At 41.9% G+C, this 16382-nt stretch overlaps 1 protein-coding gene across 3 annotated transcripts in view; it reads left to right on the top strand.

Moving 5' to 3' along the window:
• LOC126291882 (F-box/LRR-repeat protein 17-like) overlaps positions 1-16382 on the top strand; it is a 74709-nt gene that overhangs the window by 22759 nt on the left and 35568 nt on the right. For all 3 annotated transcript variants that reach the window (XM_049985606.1, XM_049985608.1, XM_049985607.1), the window contains exon 3: positions 8016-8184. In XM_049985606.1, coding sequence (XP_049841563.1) covers positions 8016-8184 — 169 coding nt within the window. The remainder of the gene's footprint in view (positions 1-8015; positions 8185-16382) is intronic.

Here is a 16382-nt window from a genome sequence, read left to right as displayed (position 1 = left end):
CAGGGATTCTTTTTCAACTACAAAGCCTATGTTCTTCATTGAACATCTGGAGGACAGGCAGGTTTGGGGGAAATGGCAGCAATTTCAAAAATGAAAAGTGACTGTGTTCTGCTGGAAATGGCCACCTTGCTCAGTCACGGTAGCTGCTTGCCTATACGACGAACTGGGTGATACTGTCGCTATAGCACCCCCATAAAAGTCAGAATATGATGCAGGGTATCATTTTTCACAGAGATGCTCCTTTTACAGACTGATGACGAGTTTCATGCTATTTTGGAGCTATGAGTGTGCATTTTTTTTTTTCGTCATGTCCAGCAGTGATCAAAAGGTAACAGAGTGGAGACTAGACGCTTCAGTTTGGCCTTTGAAGGCAACTCGATGCCTGAGAAGGTTAAGGTGATGGCATATTGCTGTGATGTCAAACCTTGTATTCCTCCTCCTGTGCAGTGCTACAAAGGTGTGATATGGAAACATGTCTTCATGTCGCAATGCCACCCACTCTCTTGGGATCCTGGCCATCCCCTGCACACAAGAGCTCATTGTGCCCCTCCCCCACTCCCACTCCTCACTTGTATCAACCGTGGGGAGCACCATTGCCCCCATTCCCCAGACTGCACAGTTTTCAGATGCAAACAGAAAAACCAAGAATACAAGATCTTGATTACCTCAAAAGACCAAGTAGAAATACCATCACATATATCCCTTTTGTATGAGAGCAGTTTACGCTACTGTTACGGCAGGGTCGTCCACTTGAGGGCCTGGGGACCTAGGTGAGAACCTGGTGGTTGGAGGTCTCCTACTGCTTCCTCCACACCCACTTTGGGAGCATCAACTCCCTATCCACCAGGGACGTCAGTCCCTAACTTCCAGCTGGAGAAACAATGCCCTCCTCTGGCACTCGTTAAGAGGAAGGCGTCCCTCAGGTTGTTCCCTTCCCGAGACTCTACTGACCTGCAACTGTATGCCAGCTGGTGGCTGAAGGAGCCACAGGCTGCAGGTCATAGGACTTCATGTTCCTCCTCCGTCCCAGAAACTGGGACAGACAAGCTCTCACAAAAGCTAAGGACTAAAAGTTCAAGAAGTAGTTCTCCAGAATCATTCAGAACAGATGTGTTACTGATGGAGTATCTGATACTGGTAGTGTAATCCTCCAGTGGAGCTCTAGCAGTTTTTCCACCAGTTGGCTCAACTACATCATCTTTTGTGTGCTTCCCCTGCTTTTTCCATTGCTTTCCAGGAAACTTATTTCCCAGAAATGCAGACCACTACCTCCTCAGCTATCCTCCTACTACACATGACTATCTTGGCTATTTCAAGAACCTCACTGACTACGAAAGAACATTGGGTGGTGTTTGCACATATGTTCTGGATTCTTTCTAGAGCAAACGCACGCCACTCATCACGATTTTAGAGATTGGTTGGTTGTGTGAAGACATTTCTGGAATTGACCAACTGTACTTTGGCCTTCTGATGAAGTGGGCCAGAACACGTTGTCTGCCCTGTGTTCTCATCTCATCCCACTATTCCTAATATTGGGTGATTTCAATGACCGTAACCCTTTGTGGGCTGGAAATATGACCACTGACTGCTGTAAAGCTATCAAAAACTTGTTCGCAGAGCTTGATTGTCGCGTCTTGACAATTCTGATCTTCTCACACTCTTCAGTGTGGCATTTGGGTCTTATTTGACCATTGACCTTTCCATTTTCACTCTAGGTCTTCTCCCATCCATTTATTGGAGAGTTCATGGTGATGACCTGTGCAACAATTATCATTTTCCGATCGGTTTGACCCTCCCTCGGTATCATTTGCCTGAGCGTTTAACTAGACAGACTTTTGCCAAAGCTGATTGGGATGTTTTGCCATTACCATTGCCTTTTGCACCCCGCCATGTGGAAGTATCGATGTGTTTGTCCAGAGAATTACTGCAGCTGCTCTGTCAGTAGTTGATTCAGCGATCCCCTCTTCCTTGGGATGCTCCATCGGAAGATAGTACTGTGGCGGTGGCAGACCCCCAAAATTGTTATGGCCATTAGGGATTAGGTTTCCCAATGCCAAAAGCGACATCTGTTGATGGAGCATCTCATTGCCTTTAAATGGCTCCATACCGAGGTCTGCCACCTCATAAACAACAGGAACAAGAATGATGGGAGTGATATATTTCTACCTTTAGACACTGTACCCCTCCTTTGCCATTTTTGGTGAAGATTTGGTGCCTCTGTGGACACCAGTACCCTGTGTGTGTACTCAGTATCTCTGTGAATGATGATGTCTACACTGATGCAGACACTGTTGCAGAATGTTTTGCCTTTCATTATGCTCAATCCTCTGTGTCTTGAGAATTACCAGTTTGTATTTCATGTCTTCAAACAGTGGGTAGGGTGACTTCCTTCACCAATTACTACACGCCATCTAGAGCCATAAACATTCCATTCACTAAGTGAGAATTCCTCACTATCCTAGCCCTTTGCTCTGCACGTTGCCTGGACGTATGGTGAGCCGATGACCTACGTTGAGTCTCGGGATCCTTGGGCAGTTTTTGTCAGTGCTGTTCTACTGCCGCAATTTGATCTGCCAGGATTCTGCTATTTGGTCAGCTTTTGCTCGGCATCAACTTCTCGTTAGAGTTTTGTTTGACTTGCATAGAGCTTATGATACCACATTGTGTCACCACATCCTCACAACACCCCACGATTGTTGTCTCTGGGGCCAATTCCCAATTTTTATCCGTTCTTGTCTTGCTGTACTTCCAGGTTGACGTTGGTGCTTCCCAAAGTATTCACCATATACAAGCGGATGGTGTGTAATAGAGACCTGTATTGAGTGTTCCCCTTTTTTGGGGGCTGTCAATGATCTAGCTGTAACTGTGGAATCAGCAGTGTTGCCTTCCAATATGCTGATGACTTTTGCATCTCCTATTGCTCCCCAGTTGTGAGTAGTGCAGAACACTGACTGCAGGGTGCCATATGAAAAGTGCAGTCATAGGCTCTCACCCACAGCTGTGAGTTTTTCACTGCGAGGACATGTCGTTCACTTCTGTCAACATTGTATTGTCCATCCCCAACCAGGCGTCTACCTCCAGGACCAATTGCTGAATGTGGTGGAGTCTTATCGGTTTTTGGGAGTGGTCTTCGACTCTCAGTTGACAAGGCTTCCTCATCTTCATCAACTTAAGCAAATGTGTTGGTCACACCTTAATATTCTTCACTGTCTCAACATCATCATCATCTGTGGTGCAGACCGCACTATAGTTTTGCTGCTCTATAAATCTCTGATCCTGTTGTATCTCAGTTATGGGATCCTGGTGTATAGATCAGCATCATCTCCAGCATTGCAATGCTGGACCCAATACACCATTATGGGGTCTGATATGTGACAGGTTCCTTTCATAATGGCCCTGTGAACAGCCTACTCACAGAGACAGGAGCCCTCCCCTACAGATCAGGCACCAACAACTGCTGCTCAGCTATGCAGTACACATTTGCTGTGCCCCTGAGCATCTGAACTAGTTTCTCCTCTTCCTAGTAGGGAGCTCTATCTCCCACAACAGAGGACAAGGTCAGAAGGCATAAATGCAGTTTGCATTCGAAGTTTCTACTCTGAACTCCATCTGTCCCCACTGTCACCTCTTATCAGGAAGAAATCGCGCATGCCCCAACTGAAAGTAGATATGGTTTTTCGCCGCCTGTTCCTGGATACCCTTGACTCAGTTCCTGACAGCTCTATGGTCAGCAGGTGAACCATTTTTCCTCCCACAGGTGAGAAGCAGTTAACTATGCTCCTTGCCAAATGAATGCAGTGTATTCACTGCAGAAGTGGTGGCCATTGCTTGAGCCCTTAGCTACCTTTGTTCTTACACTGCAAATTCATTCTTAATTGGCAGCGACTTCTTGAGTAGTCTTCAGGCTGTTGACCAGTGTTACACTCGACGCCCTTTGATTGTGACCATCTGGAATCTCCTTTATGACCTCCACAATAATGGATGGCAGGTCATCTATGTATGGACAACTTGTCACACTAGGATCCAAGGAAAATCAGTCTACTCAATGCTGACAATTGTTGGAGGCTTTGTGGTGTCTAGGAATCCTACCTGCTTGGTTCACTATACAATCAAACAACTCGTATTAATGAGTTTTATTACAGCTAATCAAATACAATAGTTAACTTTGGCAATTACACAGACGTGTCACAAACATAAGGCGACATATGAAATAATTAGTCTTTGCAGTGACTGTTGATCTCCAACTGACAAAAGTCTTTCCTGAACTGCTATCAAAGTGCCTATTGTTGAGGCTGCTATCCAACTCGCTAATCTTGAAGCTGCCACTGAAGTTGGCCGCACCAGTCAGGAGCAGTGCTTATGACCTCTTTACGTAGTGGACACTCCTATTGCATTGTTGTCCTGCAAGGGAGGTCAGTCAGTGTGAGATGGGCTGACTTCTTCTCACAGCCTTCCCTTCTTTGTCATTCCCGACTGGCATGCTGGTGCTTGACTTTATGTCGTAACATTCCTCCCCCCCCCCACCCCCCCACCCCTCCCCCTGCCCCTCCCAGTGACGGACCATCTTCATATATGGAACACAACAGCGGGAGAGGAGACAGGAGTGTGGATGATCTGATGGACCGGAAGCTGTGGCTGCAGGGAACATCAGACTTCCGGTTGTACCCCACCATCTGTCCTTTGCTTTGGTGGAAATATCGCCCAGAAAATGCCCAGAAGGGTATCTCCTATCTCCTGAGCCCCATACCAACCAAGCCCAAACCTTCTTGCTACATCTTCTCTCTATCCATAGAATTCTCCTGCTATGCAATTCCAGATTCCTGGAACCCATAACACATATTGAAACTCTTGCCCTGCAGGAACTTGAGCAACATGCACAACGCCACCTCAGAAAGCTCTCCACTCTGCTCACTTCCTACTCTCATCTTGGAGTACCACAGCCCACCCCCTCCACAACAACCTCCAAACCTCCTCCACATCCCCTCATAGCTGAGAAACCCTGTCCCACAGGCCTGCTACATTTATCCTGCATTTCAAAACTCTCTCCAACCACCATTCTTTTGAACTGCAAAGATTACTAAGCAGAAGGACTCTGCCAGCTGTCAGATACTTCCACCTACAAACCTTGCCACAGTGACCCCGTTCCAGTAAGTCAGCAGGATCTCCAGTCACCCCTCAAATCCTCAGGCCCATCCCTAAACCTCTCCTCAGAGTCCATCTCTCAGCTCACCCCTACCACTCCCTGCACTCCCTGCTTCTGCATGCTTCCTGAAGTCCATAAACCCAACCACCCTGGATGGCCCATTGTGGCTGGTTACTGTGCCCCCACTGAGAGACACTCTACTGTCATAGACCAACACCTTTAAACTATTATCTGGAACCTACCCTTCTATATAAAAGATATCAATCATTTCCTCCACTGACTCTGCACGGTTCCTGCCCCTTTACCACATAGTGCTCTACTCGTCACTATTGCTGCCACCTCCCTTTACATTTACATCCCTAATGCCCATGGCCTTACCGCTATTGAACACTACCTTTCCCAACACCTGATGGATTCCAAATCAGCAACCTCCTTCCTAGTGGCCATGACCAACAATATCCTCACCCACTTCTCCTTTGGAGGCATTACCTACAAACGAATCCAGGGTACAGCTATTGTCACCTACATAGCACCATCCTATGCCAACCTATTAATGGGCCATCTAGAGGAATCCTTCCTAAAAACCCAGAATCATAAACTCCTCATCTGGTTCAGATTTATTGATGACATCTTTGCAATCTGGATTGATGGTGAGGATACCCTATCCACATTCCTCCAGAATCTCAATAACTTCTCTCCCATTTGCTACATGTGGTCCTACTCAACCCAATAAGACACCTTCTTAGATATTGACCTCCACCTCTAAGATGGCTTCATCAGTACCTCCATCCATATCAAACCTACTAACCACCAGCAATACCTCTGCATTAACGGCTGCCACCCGTTCCATACCAAGAAGTCCCATCTATACAGCAGAGCCACCGACGGTCGTCACATCTGCAGTGACGAACAGTCAGTCTCGAAATGTACCAAGCATCTTACTCAAGCCTTTACAAACTGTAATTATCCTCCCAACATTAAAAATAATTTTCCCTGCCTTATCTTTCCAGTCTCCCACCAACTCCCAAAGGCCCACTTTCCAGCCACAGAGAAACATTCCCCTTGTAACTCAGCACCACCCAGGACTGTAGCAACTGAATTACATTCTCTGCCAGGGTTCTGACTGCCTCTCATCATTGCCCGCAAGTGAGAAATGTCCTGCCCACGATCCTTCCCACCCCTCGCACCAGGCTGTTCACATACATCACCTATCCCATCAAAGGCAGGGCTACATGTGAAACCAGTCATATGGTCTCCAAGGTAAGCTGCACCCACTGTGCTGCATTCTATGTGGCCATGGCAACCAAGAAGCTCTCTGTCTGCATGAATGGTCACCGACAAACTGTGTCCAAGAAACACATGGACCACCCTGTTGCTGAGCACACTGCCCAACATGACATCCTTCATTTCAATGACTGCTTCACAGCCTATTACATATGAATCCTTCCCCCAAACACCAGCTTTTGTGAATTGTGCAGGTGAGAACTTCCCTGCAATATATCCTACTTTCCCATAACCCTCCAGGCCTCAACCTTCGTTAGTCATTGTCCTCTCCCGTCCAGCCTCTACTCTGTTCCCATTCCAGCACTACACAGGCCTCAGTCCATCAAGGCACCCAGTCTTTTTGCTTCTCTCCTTTTCCACTATCCCTCCCCCCCCCCCCCCCCACCTCTCTGCTGCCCTCCATCTAACCTACCAACTGCACATAGTGGCCCTACCCTCTTTCCACCTCGTCCCTGCATGCTCCCCAATGCTACCCCTACCCTATTATCCTTCCCCCTCCCCACCTCACCCCAGCCTCTTCCTTAACCCCACCCAGTCACCACTCCCATCCTGCACTGATGCTGATGCTCGCAGCGTGGCCTCAGTTGCTTGAGACTGCAGTCATGTGTATGTAAGTTGCATTTGTGAGAGTGTGTATGTGTGAATCTGTTGTCTAATTTTTACAAATGCCTTACTGGCCGAAGCTATTATTTGTGACAGTCCCTTTATTGTGCCTTTCTGCGACTCAGCATATCCGCTGTATGGTGAATAGCAACTTTCCTTTTCATAATATTGTTACATTCCATCCTGGATTTTCCATTGTTTAATAGCATTGTCGGTTATATGAAAGGAAAAAAAAATCTTCTAATCTTTAGACCTAATGTTACATGTTTAGTATGTCATCACTAAATATGATCCAGTTTGAACAGTCAGTGCTTGGAGTTATTTTTGTATACTGGCTTCGTCCAGTGTATTTCCTGCTTTTGACTGTATTTTAGTACTGAAAAATATGTAGTTATGTTTATTTTAGTTTAATTTAATTTAATTTAATTTAATTTAATTTCATGTTGCCTTTGGATAATTGCATGTTAGAATGATCTTATGTAGACTACATTTGCTGGTGCATGTTTTTAAGATACCATTTGAAAATGGACTGGAAGCTGTGAAACAAATTGTGGTACAAGAAAGAAAAGTAGATCGTGTGGAATTTTAGCACTTTGTGTACATCACCAGCTATGGTTACCCCAAAACGACAAGAGTTGGTTGTAATAAGCACTGAATAACTAGTGAAAAACATCTTTTACAGAGAATTTGTGAAAGTGTCTCCAAATATCTTTTTTTGTGAGACTGCTTTCTGAATTAGGTTGTGAAAGGAACAAAGTTGTTAACCAAAGTATGCTTGTATGGTCATCAGGTCACCTGAACCACTATGAACGGGTTAACTATGCTTGAAAGTCAAGATATCTTAATTTCCCACTTGTACTGTAGTGGACAGGCAGTGGATACAACTGTGTCAATAATGCTATATTTGAAGTTACAGGATTTTATTGCTGAAAATGTTCTGCTTGTGAAAATTAAACTGAAGTCATATCTTCTGCTCTCCATGCAGACAGGAAACGAGTGAAGAGGAGGCTATTGCGACATTTACTGCTGCACCACAGCTGCGAACTGTGATTCTGGACAAAGAAGTCTCACCCAGGGTCTTTGAGGCTCTATCCAGAAGCTGCCCACACCTGACCACTTTGGAGATGAATCTTTTTCAGATGCTGACTTGCTTGGTAAGTATCCCGTATCTGTGCTGGAGAGATCCCTGCTCAGGAAGTAGTGTCGCACGCTATGAGCGGTGTCTGAAAAGTAATTAAATTATTCTTTCTTATCATGCTCCTGTCAGTCTCAGCTAAGCTCCCTCGTATCTCGACCAATTTGAACGAAATCAGATATCTTGGGTGACATCATAATTTTACAATGCTGTCTAGCTCACAAGGGGATTGTATGAACTTCCCTCACTGATATGATTCATATTGGCAGGCCGTGTAGGGTAAGAGTAGGACTCCAACATATGTGAATAGCAAGATGCAACCGTTTATGAGGAAATGGAATTTGAACATTTTACATGTGCTTACATGATTCATATGGATTGTATGCCAAGCAGGTAAGTTTGTAGTTTCATTGGTGCAAGGTCCGTGCAGCGAATATCGGTTCCGGCAGTCTTTTTACATTCCCACATAATTCTAACAAGACATATATGTGGTGTGGCATGAAATTGTGTGATGACCGAGAACAGCTTACAAATGTTATGCAATCACATGAACAAGCAACAAGGGAAGAAGCAACAGCAGAAGAACCAACAACATCGACACAAGAAACAACAGCAGAAGAATCAATAGGAGCTACTCCTAACAAGAGAAAAACTTCACACCATGCCATCTTAAGGATTTTTTAGTAGAAACTGGGAGGGAAAAAACATTAAGATAAGTAATCTACAAAAAGTTGTGTCTGGCCAGTTTAGAGTAGAAAATTTTGATGACATCACATTTGGAATAGCAAATAATAATTATGCATTTGAATATTGGAGGTTTATCAAGTAATGACTTAGAAATATTTCTAGAGAGAACAAAATGGTTTGTAAACGTTATTTGCTTAAGTTAACATCAGCTTAAGGATGAAAATATAAATTTATTGAACAAATTTACAGATTATGAAGTATTAGCTAGCTTTTGTAGAGGCAATGGGTATGATGGTTCATGTAGTCTGGTTTATTCATCAGTAAAATACCAAATTAAGCAAAATTTCAATAATTTAAATGAAGAACACACATTTGACAGTTGCTGCACAGAATTAAGGACTATAACATGATGATATTCAGCATACATTGTACCCCTGGTTACTCAATCTCCTGCAGTTTTTTGGTCAAACTTGAAAATTTACTCCATCAACTCAAAACTGAAAAGTTACGTAAAAAAATTGTTGTTTGCACTGATTTTAATACAGATGTGATAAAAAAATGACAATTTGCCTTTAAGATGAAGCAGCTGATGTCCACATTTGGTTTTATTCTGAATTTTGTAGAAATGGCAAGGGTAACTGCTTCGTCGGCATCCTTCATAGATAACAATGCTAGTAGCTTAAACTACAGAGTAACAGAAAAAAGTATACTAAGCTTAGGGATCTCAGACCACAGTGCTCTATTGGTGCCATTACCCCGTGTTAGCCCAAAGCACACAAATAAGAAAATCAGAAATTTTAGACAAGAATATATAGAAACTTTCTGGGGGCCTTCTTGATGGTGTTCAATGAATGCTTTCCTTTTATAACTATAAAAACTAACACACCTAAGAAGGGTTCATGGATAACAAGGGGTATTCAGATTTCAAGCTTGAGGAAAAGAGAACTTCATATGGAGGTGAAAGTCAACCGAAACCCAGAATTCTTAAATTATGTAAGGCAATATGAGAAAATCTTTGATAAAGTTGCCAGACAAGCCAAAAAAATGGCAAATAGTAATTACATTTCAAATGCTAAAAATAAGGCTAAAGCAATATGAACCATTGTAAAGAACAAAATAGGTATCAAAAAAGGTAAACAATGGAAACTTGAACTGGTGGTTGAAGGTGAGGCTGTTCGGGACCCTACACAAATCTGTGAAGTGTTTGACAGCCACTTCATAAATCCATGTAAAACTGATGAAATTTCACTGCCAAATGTGTAACTGGTTTCCAGTTTATGTAACCCCACTAAATTTAAATTCACCCATGTATCCTATTCTGAAGTAGCTGATATAAAGTCCTTGAAGAATTTAAATTCTGTAGGCTGGGATGAAATTCCTACAAAAATAATAAAGGCAGTCACCTGTAGTATTGCACATCCTCTGTCCCTTATAATGAATCAATCTTTCGAGGAAGGAACTAGTATGAACTATTTTCATTAGTTGTAGCTTGGAGGAACTCTTGTCAAAGTGAAAATGTTCTTTTGACAGTCATTTACTTTCATGAAACATAATAATGTGAGTCATTCATAGAATTTACACTTTCCAGAATAATTCTTATAAAATTTGTGACTTTTGTCATGATACTGTCCCCTTCTACTAGGATCAGCACCTATTCCTTGCTTGTAGGTTGACATTATGAGAGCAATTCCTCATTTCATTCTGGTAGGCATGCCCCTTACAAAATATATCTAATTTATAGGCCACAGATCATCCTATATCTAATTTATAGGCCACAGATCATCCAATCTCCACATAGGTATGTCTGCCATGTATCCTTAATGATTGCTGGGTATGCCCTCCCCCCCTCCTCCCCCTTATCCTTTCTGAGTAGGCCACACCGTTCATTACCCTAATATACATTTCTATGTATACCGTAATTAAGTATCTTCTGGCAAAGATAGATTTATATCTTAAACCTGCATTCATTCTTTAATATATAATTTACTCCCTAGAGTCCTCCTCTACTTATCAACTTCTATATTTTCAATAGATATTATGTCTATAAATACCACTTATGTCCCTCTATCTTTCAATTCATCAGAGTTTTTATTGCACTGATGTTGCTCATGCCTTTTTCTTATTTATCCATTACTCATTACTAGTTTATAGTTGTTCATTATGTATGGGCACCTCTCCTTATGTATATTTGATGTAGAACCATCATAACTCTCCAATATCTGCACATAATTCCCTATGTCCCCCCCATGAACAGGGGGGTATCTGCTGAGAGGCCAGACAAATGTTTGGTTCCTGAAGAGGGGCAGGAGCCTTTTTAGTTGCTGCAGGGTCACCAGTCTGGATGATTCACTGATCTGGCCTTGTAACACTAACCAAAATGGCCTTGCTGTTCTGGTACTGCGAACAGCTGAAAGCAAGGGGAAACTACAGGCGTAAGTTTTCCCGAGGGCATGCAGCTTTACTACACGATTCAATGATGATGGCGTCCTCTTGGGTAAAATATTCCGGAGGTAAAATAGTCCCCCATTCGGATCCCCGGGTGGGGACTAATCAAGAGGCTGTTGTTATCAGGAGAAAGACAATTGGAATTCTACGAATCGGAGCGTGGAATGTCAGATCCCTTAATCGGGCAGGTAGGTTAGAAAATGGAAATGGATAGGTTAAAGTTAGATATAGTGGGAATTAGTGAAGTTCGGCGGCAAGAAGAACAATACCTCTGGTTAGGTGAATACAGGGTTATAAATGCAAAATCAAATACGGGTAATGAAGGAATAGGTTTAATAATGAACAAAAAAATAGGAGTGCGGGCAAGCTACTACAAATAGCATAGTGAAAGCATTATTGTGGCCAAGATAGATACAAAGCACATGCCTACTACAGTAGTACAAGTTTATATTCCAGCTAGCTCCGAAGGCGACGAAGAGACTGATGAAATGTATGGTGGGATAAGAGAAATTATTCAGATAGTGAAGGGAGATGAAAATTTAATAGTCATGGGTGACAAAGTAGATAGTGGAAAAAGGAAGAAAAGTAAACGTAGTAGGTGAATATGGAATGGAAATAAGGAATGAAAGAGGAAGCAACCTGGTAAAATTTTGCACAGAGCATAACTTAATCGTAGCTAACACTTGGCTCAAGAATCATGAAAGAAGATTGTATACATGGAAGAGGCCTGGAGATACTGGAAAGTTTCAGATAGATTATATAATGATAAGACAGAGATTCAGGAGCCAGATTTTAAATTTAAAGACATTTCCAGGGGCAGATGTGGACTCTGACCAAAATGTATTGGTTATGAAATATAGATTAAAACTGAAGAAACTGCAAAAAGTTGGGAAATTAAGGAGATAGGACCTGGATAAACTGACAGGACCAGAGGTTGTAGAGAGTTTCAGGGAGAGCATTAGGGAACAATTGCCAAGAATGTGGGAAATAAATACAGTAGAAGAAGAATGGGTAGCTTTGAGAGATGAAACAGTGAAGGCAGCAGAGAATCAAGTAGGTAAAAAGACAAGGGCTAGTAGAAATTCTTGGGTAACACAACAAATATTGAATTTAATTGATGAAAGGAGCAAGTATAAAAATTCAGTAAATGAAGCAGGCAAAAAGGAATACAAACGTCTAAAAAATGAGATTGACAGAAGTGCAAAATTGCTAAGCAGGGATGGCTAGAGGACAAATGTTAGTATGTAGAGGCATATATCACTAGGAGTAAGATAGATACTGCCTACAGCAAAATTAAAGATACCTTCGGAGAAAAGAGAACCACTTGTATGAATATCAAGAGCTCAGATGGAAAACCAGTTCTAAACAAAGAAGGCAAAGCAGAAAGGTGGAAGGAGTATATAGAGGGTCTATACAAGGGTGATGTGATTGAGGACAATATTATGGAAATGGAATAGGATGTAGATGAAGGTGAAATGGGAGATATGATACTGCTTGAAGAGTTTGACAGAGCACTGAAAGACCGAAGTCGAAACAAGGCCGCGGGAGTAGACAACATTCCATTAGAGCTACTGAGAGCCTTGAGAGTGCCAGCCCTGACAAAACTCTACAATCTGGTGAGCAAGACGTATGAGACAGGCGAAATACCCTCATACTTCGAGAAGAAAATAATAATTCCAATCCCAAAGAACTATCAGTTTAATAAGTCGCGGCTGCAAAATACGAACACGAATTCCTTACAGATGAATGGAAAAACTTCTAGAAGCCGACCTCGGGGAAGATCAGTTTGGATTCTGTAGAAATGTTGGAAGAAGTGGAGCAATACTGACCCTACGACTTGTCTTAGAAGATAGATTAAGGAAAGGCAAACCTGTGTTTCTAGTATTTGTAGACTTAGAGAAAGCTTTTAACAATGTTGACTGGAAGTCTCTTTTAAATTCTAAAGGTGGCAGGGGTAAAATACAGGGAGCGAAAGGCTATTTCCAATTTGTACAGAAACCAGATGGCAGTTATAAGAGTCGAGGGGAATGAAAGGGAAGCAGTGACTATTTGTCACAAAAGGTGTCCAGCATGTACTGCCCCCTTTACCAAAACAAAGATGATGTTTGTCAAAGTTTAAGATGACTTTAAACTCTAACAACCAATCAAAGCCAAACAGTACATCTCTGTTAATATTCTCTACTACCAACAGCGTTTGATGAAATAACATATTTCCAATACTGCAATTCACCTGAGTTGCGTATTTAACTAGTTTCCTTTTTTTCCCATTATCCCGATTATGTACACTCCGGCCACTGGAAATAATGGTAAGAGCTGTTTATTCTGTATTGAGTTAAAAAATGCATTTGAGATGAGTGATACCTCACTTCCTGAGTCGATAAATGTGTTAGCCTCAAAATTTTCCACTGTCCCTGCTATTGTGGCTTGTTTCTTCAAGTAACAACCATTCCTTTGTGGGTATTTTGTTCATAAAGTTAACATACTCATACAGAATACGGCCTCCTAGTGTATTTCCATGACCTGGGCCCTGGCCCTGGATCGAGGTCGATCAATGTTTTCCTCATTACAACTAATTACAGGTCATTTACCTTAACGAGGTACTACATTCCCATTTGTATTTTTTGGTTACAGGGTACAAATTCTTGAGAAGTTACCAGATCTAAATTTGAATGTGGATGCTTCTTTTGATAATTGTCATTACAACTTTTATTATTGTAATGGTGTACTAAGCTAAGTTTGTTTCATGCTTTTTAAAGTTATTCCCATTATTTCTTTTACAGTTTAAACTTAAACATTGGTGTAAAGTTTCATTGCAGTCCTTATTTATTGCATCAAGAGCATCAACAAAAGACAAAGACTCTTCTGCCATTTTCCAACCTCTACATAAGATTTCTTTTCTCGCATAGATGGGCAATCATCTAATTAAAATACATACCAATCCCTCTCTTCTTCCATTGGCTTATGTAAATACTTTGCTTGTGTTAATGCCAATCAAAATATTTCCTCATAGTATCCCAAGTATTATTGTAATACTTTGAGTCCCATAGATCTGATATCAACTTTTCTTGATCACTGTACCCCATTCTGAGGCTTCCCCTAGAAGGTACCCCACAGCAGATTCGATTTTCTTAGTATCTTCCCAATTTTTTGGTAATGCTGGGGTAAACCTTTTTAAGAAATAGGTCATATGTTCATCTCTGTCTGGCTTAAATTTAGGGAATTGTCTAGATAACCCTGAATTAGCTCCCCACTGTAAATCAGTCACAGCTTTACTAGTTAATAAAACATTAGGTGAAGATACACATTTTTCTACTTTATCTTGGATAAGCTTAATCTCTTTTCACGGGTCGTCCATACTCTTCCTGGTATCATTAAGTTCAGAAGAAGGAATAGGTGATATATTCCCAGATGTTATTCTCTCAGTAACTTTTCGATCTATAATTCCCCCAAATTGTTGCTCCAAACTAATTACATTTATAATATCAGAGTTATAAATAAAATAGAAAGAAACTTCCACATGGGAAAAATATATTAAAAACAAAGATTCCAAGACTTACTAGGCGGGAAAGCGCCGGCAGACAGGCACATGAACAAAACACACAAACACACACACAGAATTACTAGCTTTTGCAACCGATGGTTGCTTCTTCAGGAAGGAGAGGGAAAGATGAAAGGATGTGGGTTTTAAGGGAGAGGGTAAGGAGTCATTCCAATCTCGGGAGTGGAAAGACTTCCCTTAGGGGAAAAAAAGGACAGGTGTACACTCGCACACACACACACACACACACACACACACACACACACACACACACACACACATATATCCATCCGCACGTACACGATGTGTGTGTGTGTGTGTGTGTGTGGGTGTGTGTGTGTGTGGGGGCGCGCGCGGGATTGGAATGACTCCTTACCCTCTCCCTTAAAACCCACATCCTTTCGTCTTTCCCTCTCCTTCCTGAAGAAGCAACCATCGGTTGTGAAAGCTAGTAATTCTGTGTGTGTGTTTGTGTGTTTTGTTCATGTGCCTGTCTGCCGGCGCTTTCCCGCCTGGTAAGTCTTGGAATCTTTGTTTTTAATATAATATCAGAGTTAGCTATTTTCTCTTTGAAATTCCTTTCTACATTGTCTACCCGTGTACTGACACCTGTAATTTGCGATTCAATGATTGGCATTAACTCATTCTGCTAATCTACGCTCTCTTCCAAAATATGCAACCCATGTCTTATGTCATTACACTTAATATTGTACACATTTGCAAAAGACCATAACTTTTCAATATGTTCCGATTCTGCACTATTACATTTATTCTCAATGTTAAGTTCTAACCTTTTTGACACATCTCTTTCTGACTAAGGTTGGTAAACATATGATTTTGTATGAGTAGTCAAAGAGTTTGTCAACTCATTCTTTAGATCTACTTTTAAATCCTCTACTTTAGTACTTAGAGCGTTGAACTCAATCTTCAAAGTACCCATGCCTTCGCACAGACTGTTGAATTCTTCGCTTGGAGGGTCTACATTGGCACTTGACAAACCTAAATTTGTCATTTGAATGTTTAGAATTTCCCTTGAGAATTTAAGGCTTCACTCTGGGTATTTAATTGAGAATTTACCGACCTTAGAGTCGCATTCTGAGTGTTGATTAAATTTACCAACTCAGCCCAGTCAGGAACCTCTTTGCTAATTTTTATGGCCATAGTTGGGTCTTGAGTTTCCCCAACCTGTTGTAGATTTCCATACTTTTCTATGCTTTAGCTCTTGTAAGCATTTAAAACTAACTTTAAATATGATAACTACACAAATAAAGTTCACTCAAAAGTATCTTGTACCACTTCGTACTGAAGTAATGAAGTTTTGTTTTACGCTCACCTGGCGTAGAATTCTCATAGCATAGGTGAGTGGATGTGGAGGCAGGTCAGCACTGGTGAACATCAGCCGGTGCCGGCGGAGTCGGATGGACGTTGGTTTTTCGTGTGTGCATCTCTGCGACATGTGTGAGAGCTCTATAATCCCCGCACTGGATCTTCTTGGTTGAAGCGTTCTATGCGTATTTCTTCTCAGACAAATACGTAGAAATCTTCTT

This window comes from Schistocerca gregaria, chromosome 9 (assembly GCF_023897955.1).
Source record: "Schistocerca gregaria isolate iqSchGreg1 chromosome 9, iqSchGreg1.2, whole genome shotgun sequence".
Lineage (NCBI taxonomy): Eukaryota > Metazoa > Arthropoda > Insecta > Orthoptera > Acrididae > Schistocerca > Schistocerca gregaria.
This window is presented reverse-complemented; position numbering and strand designations above follow the sequence as displayed.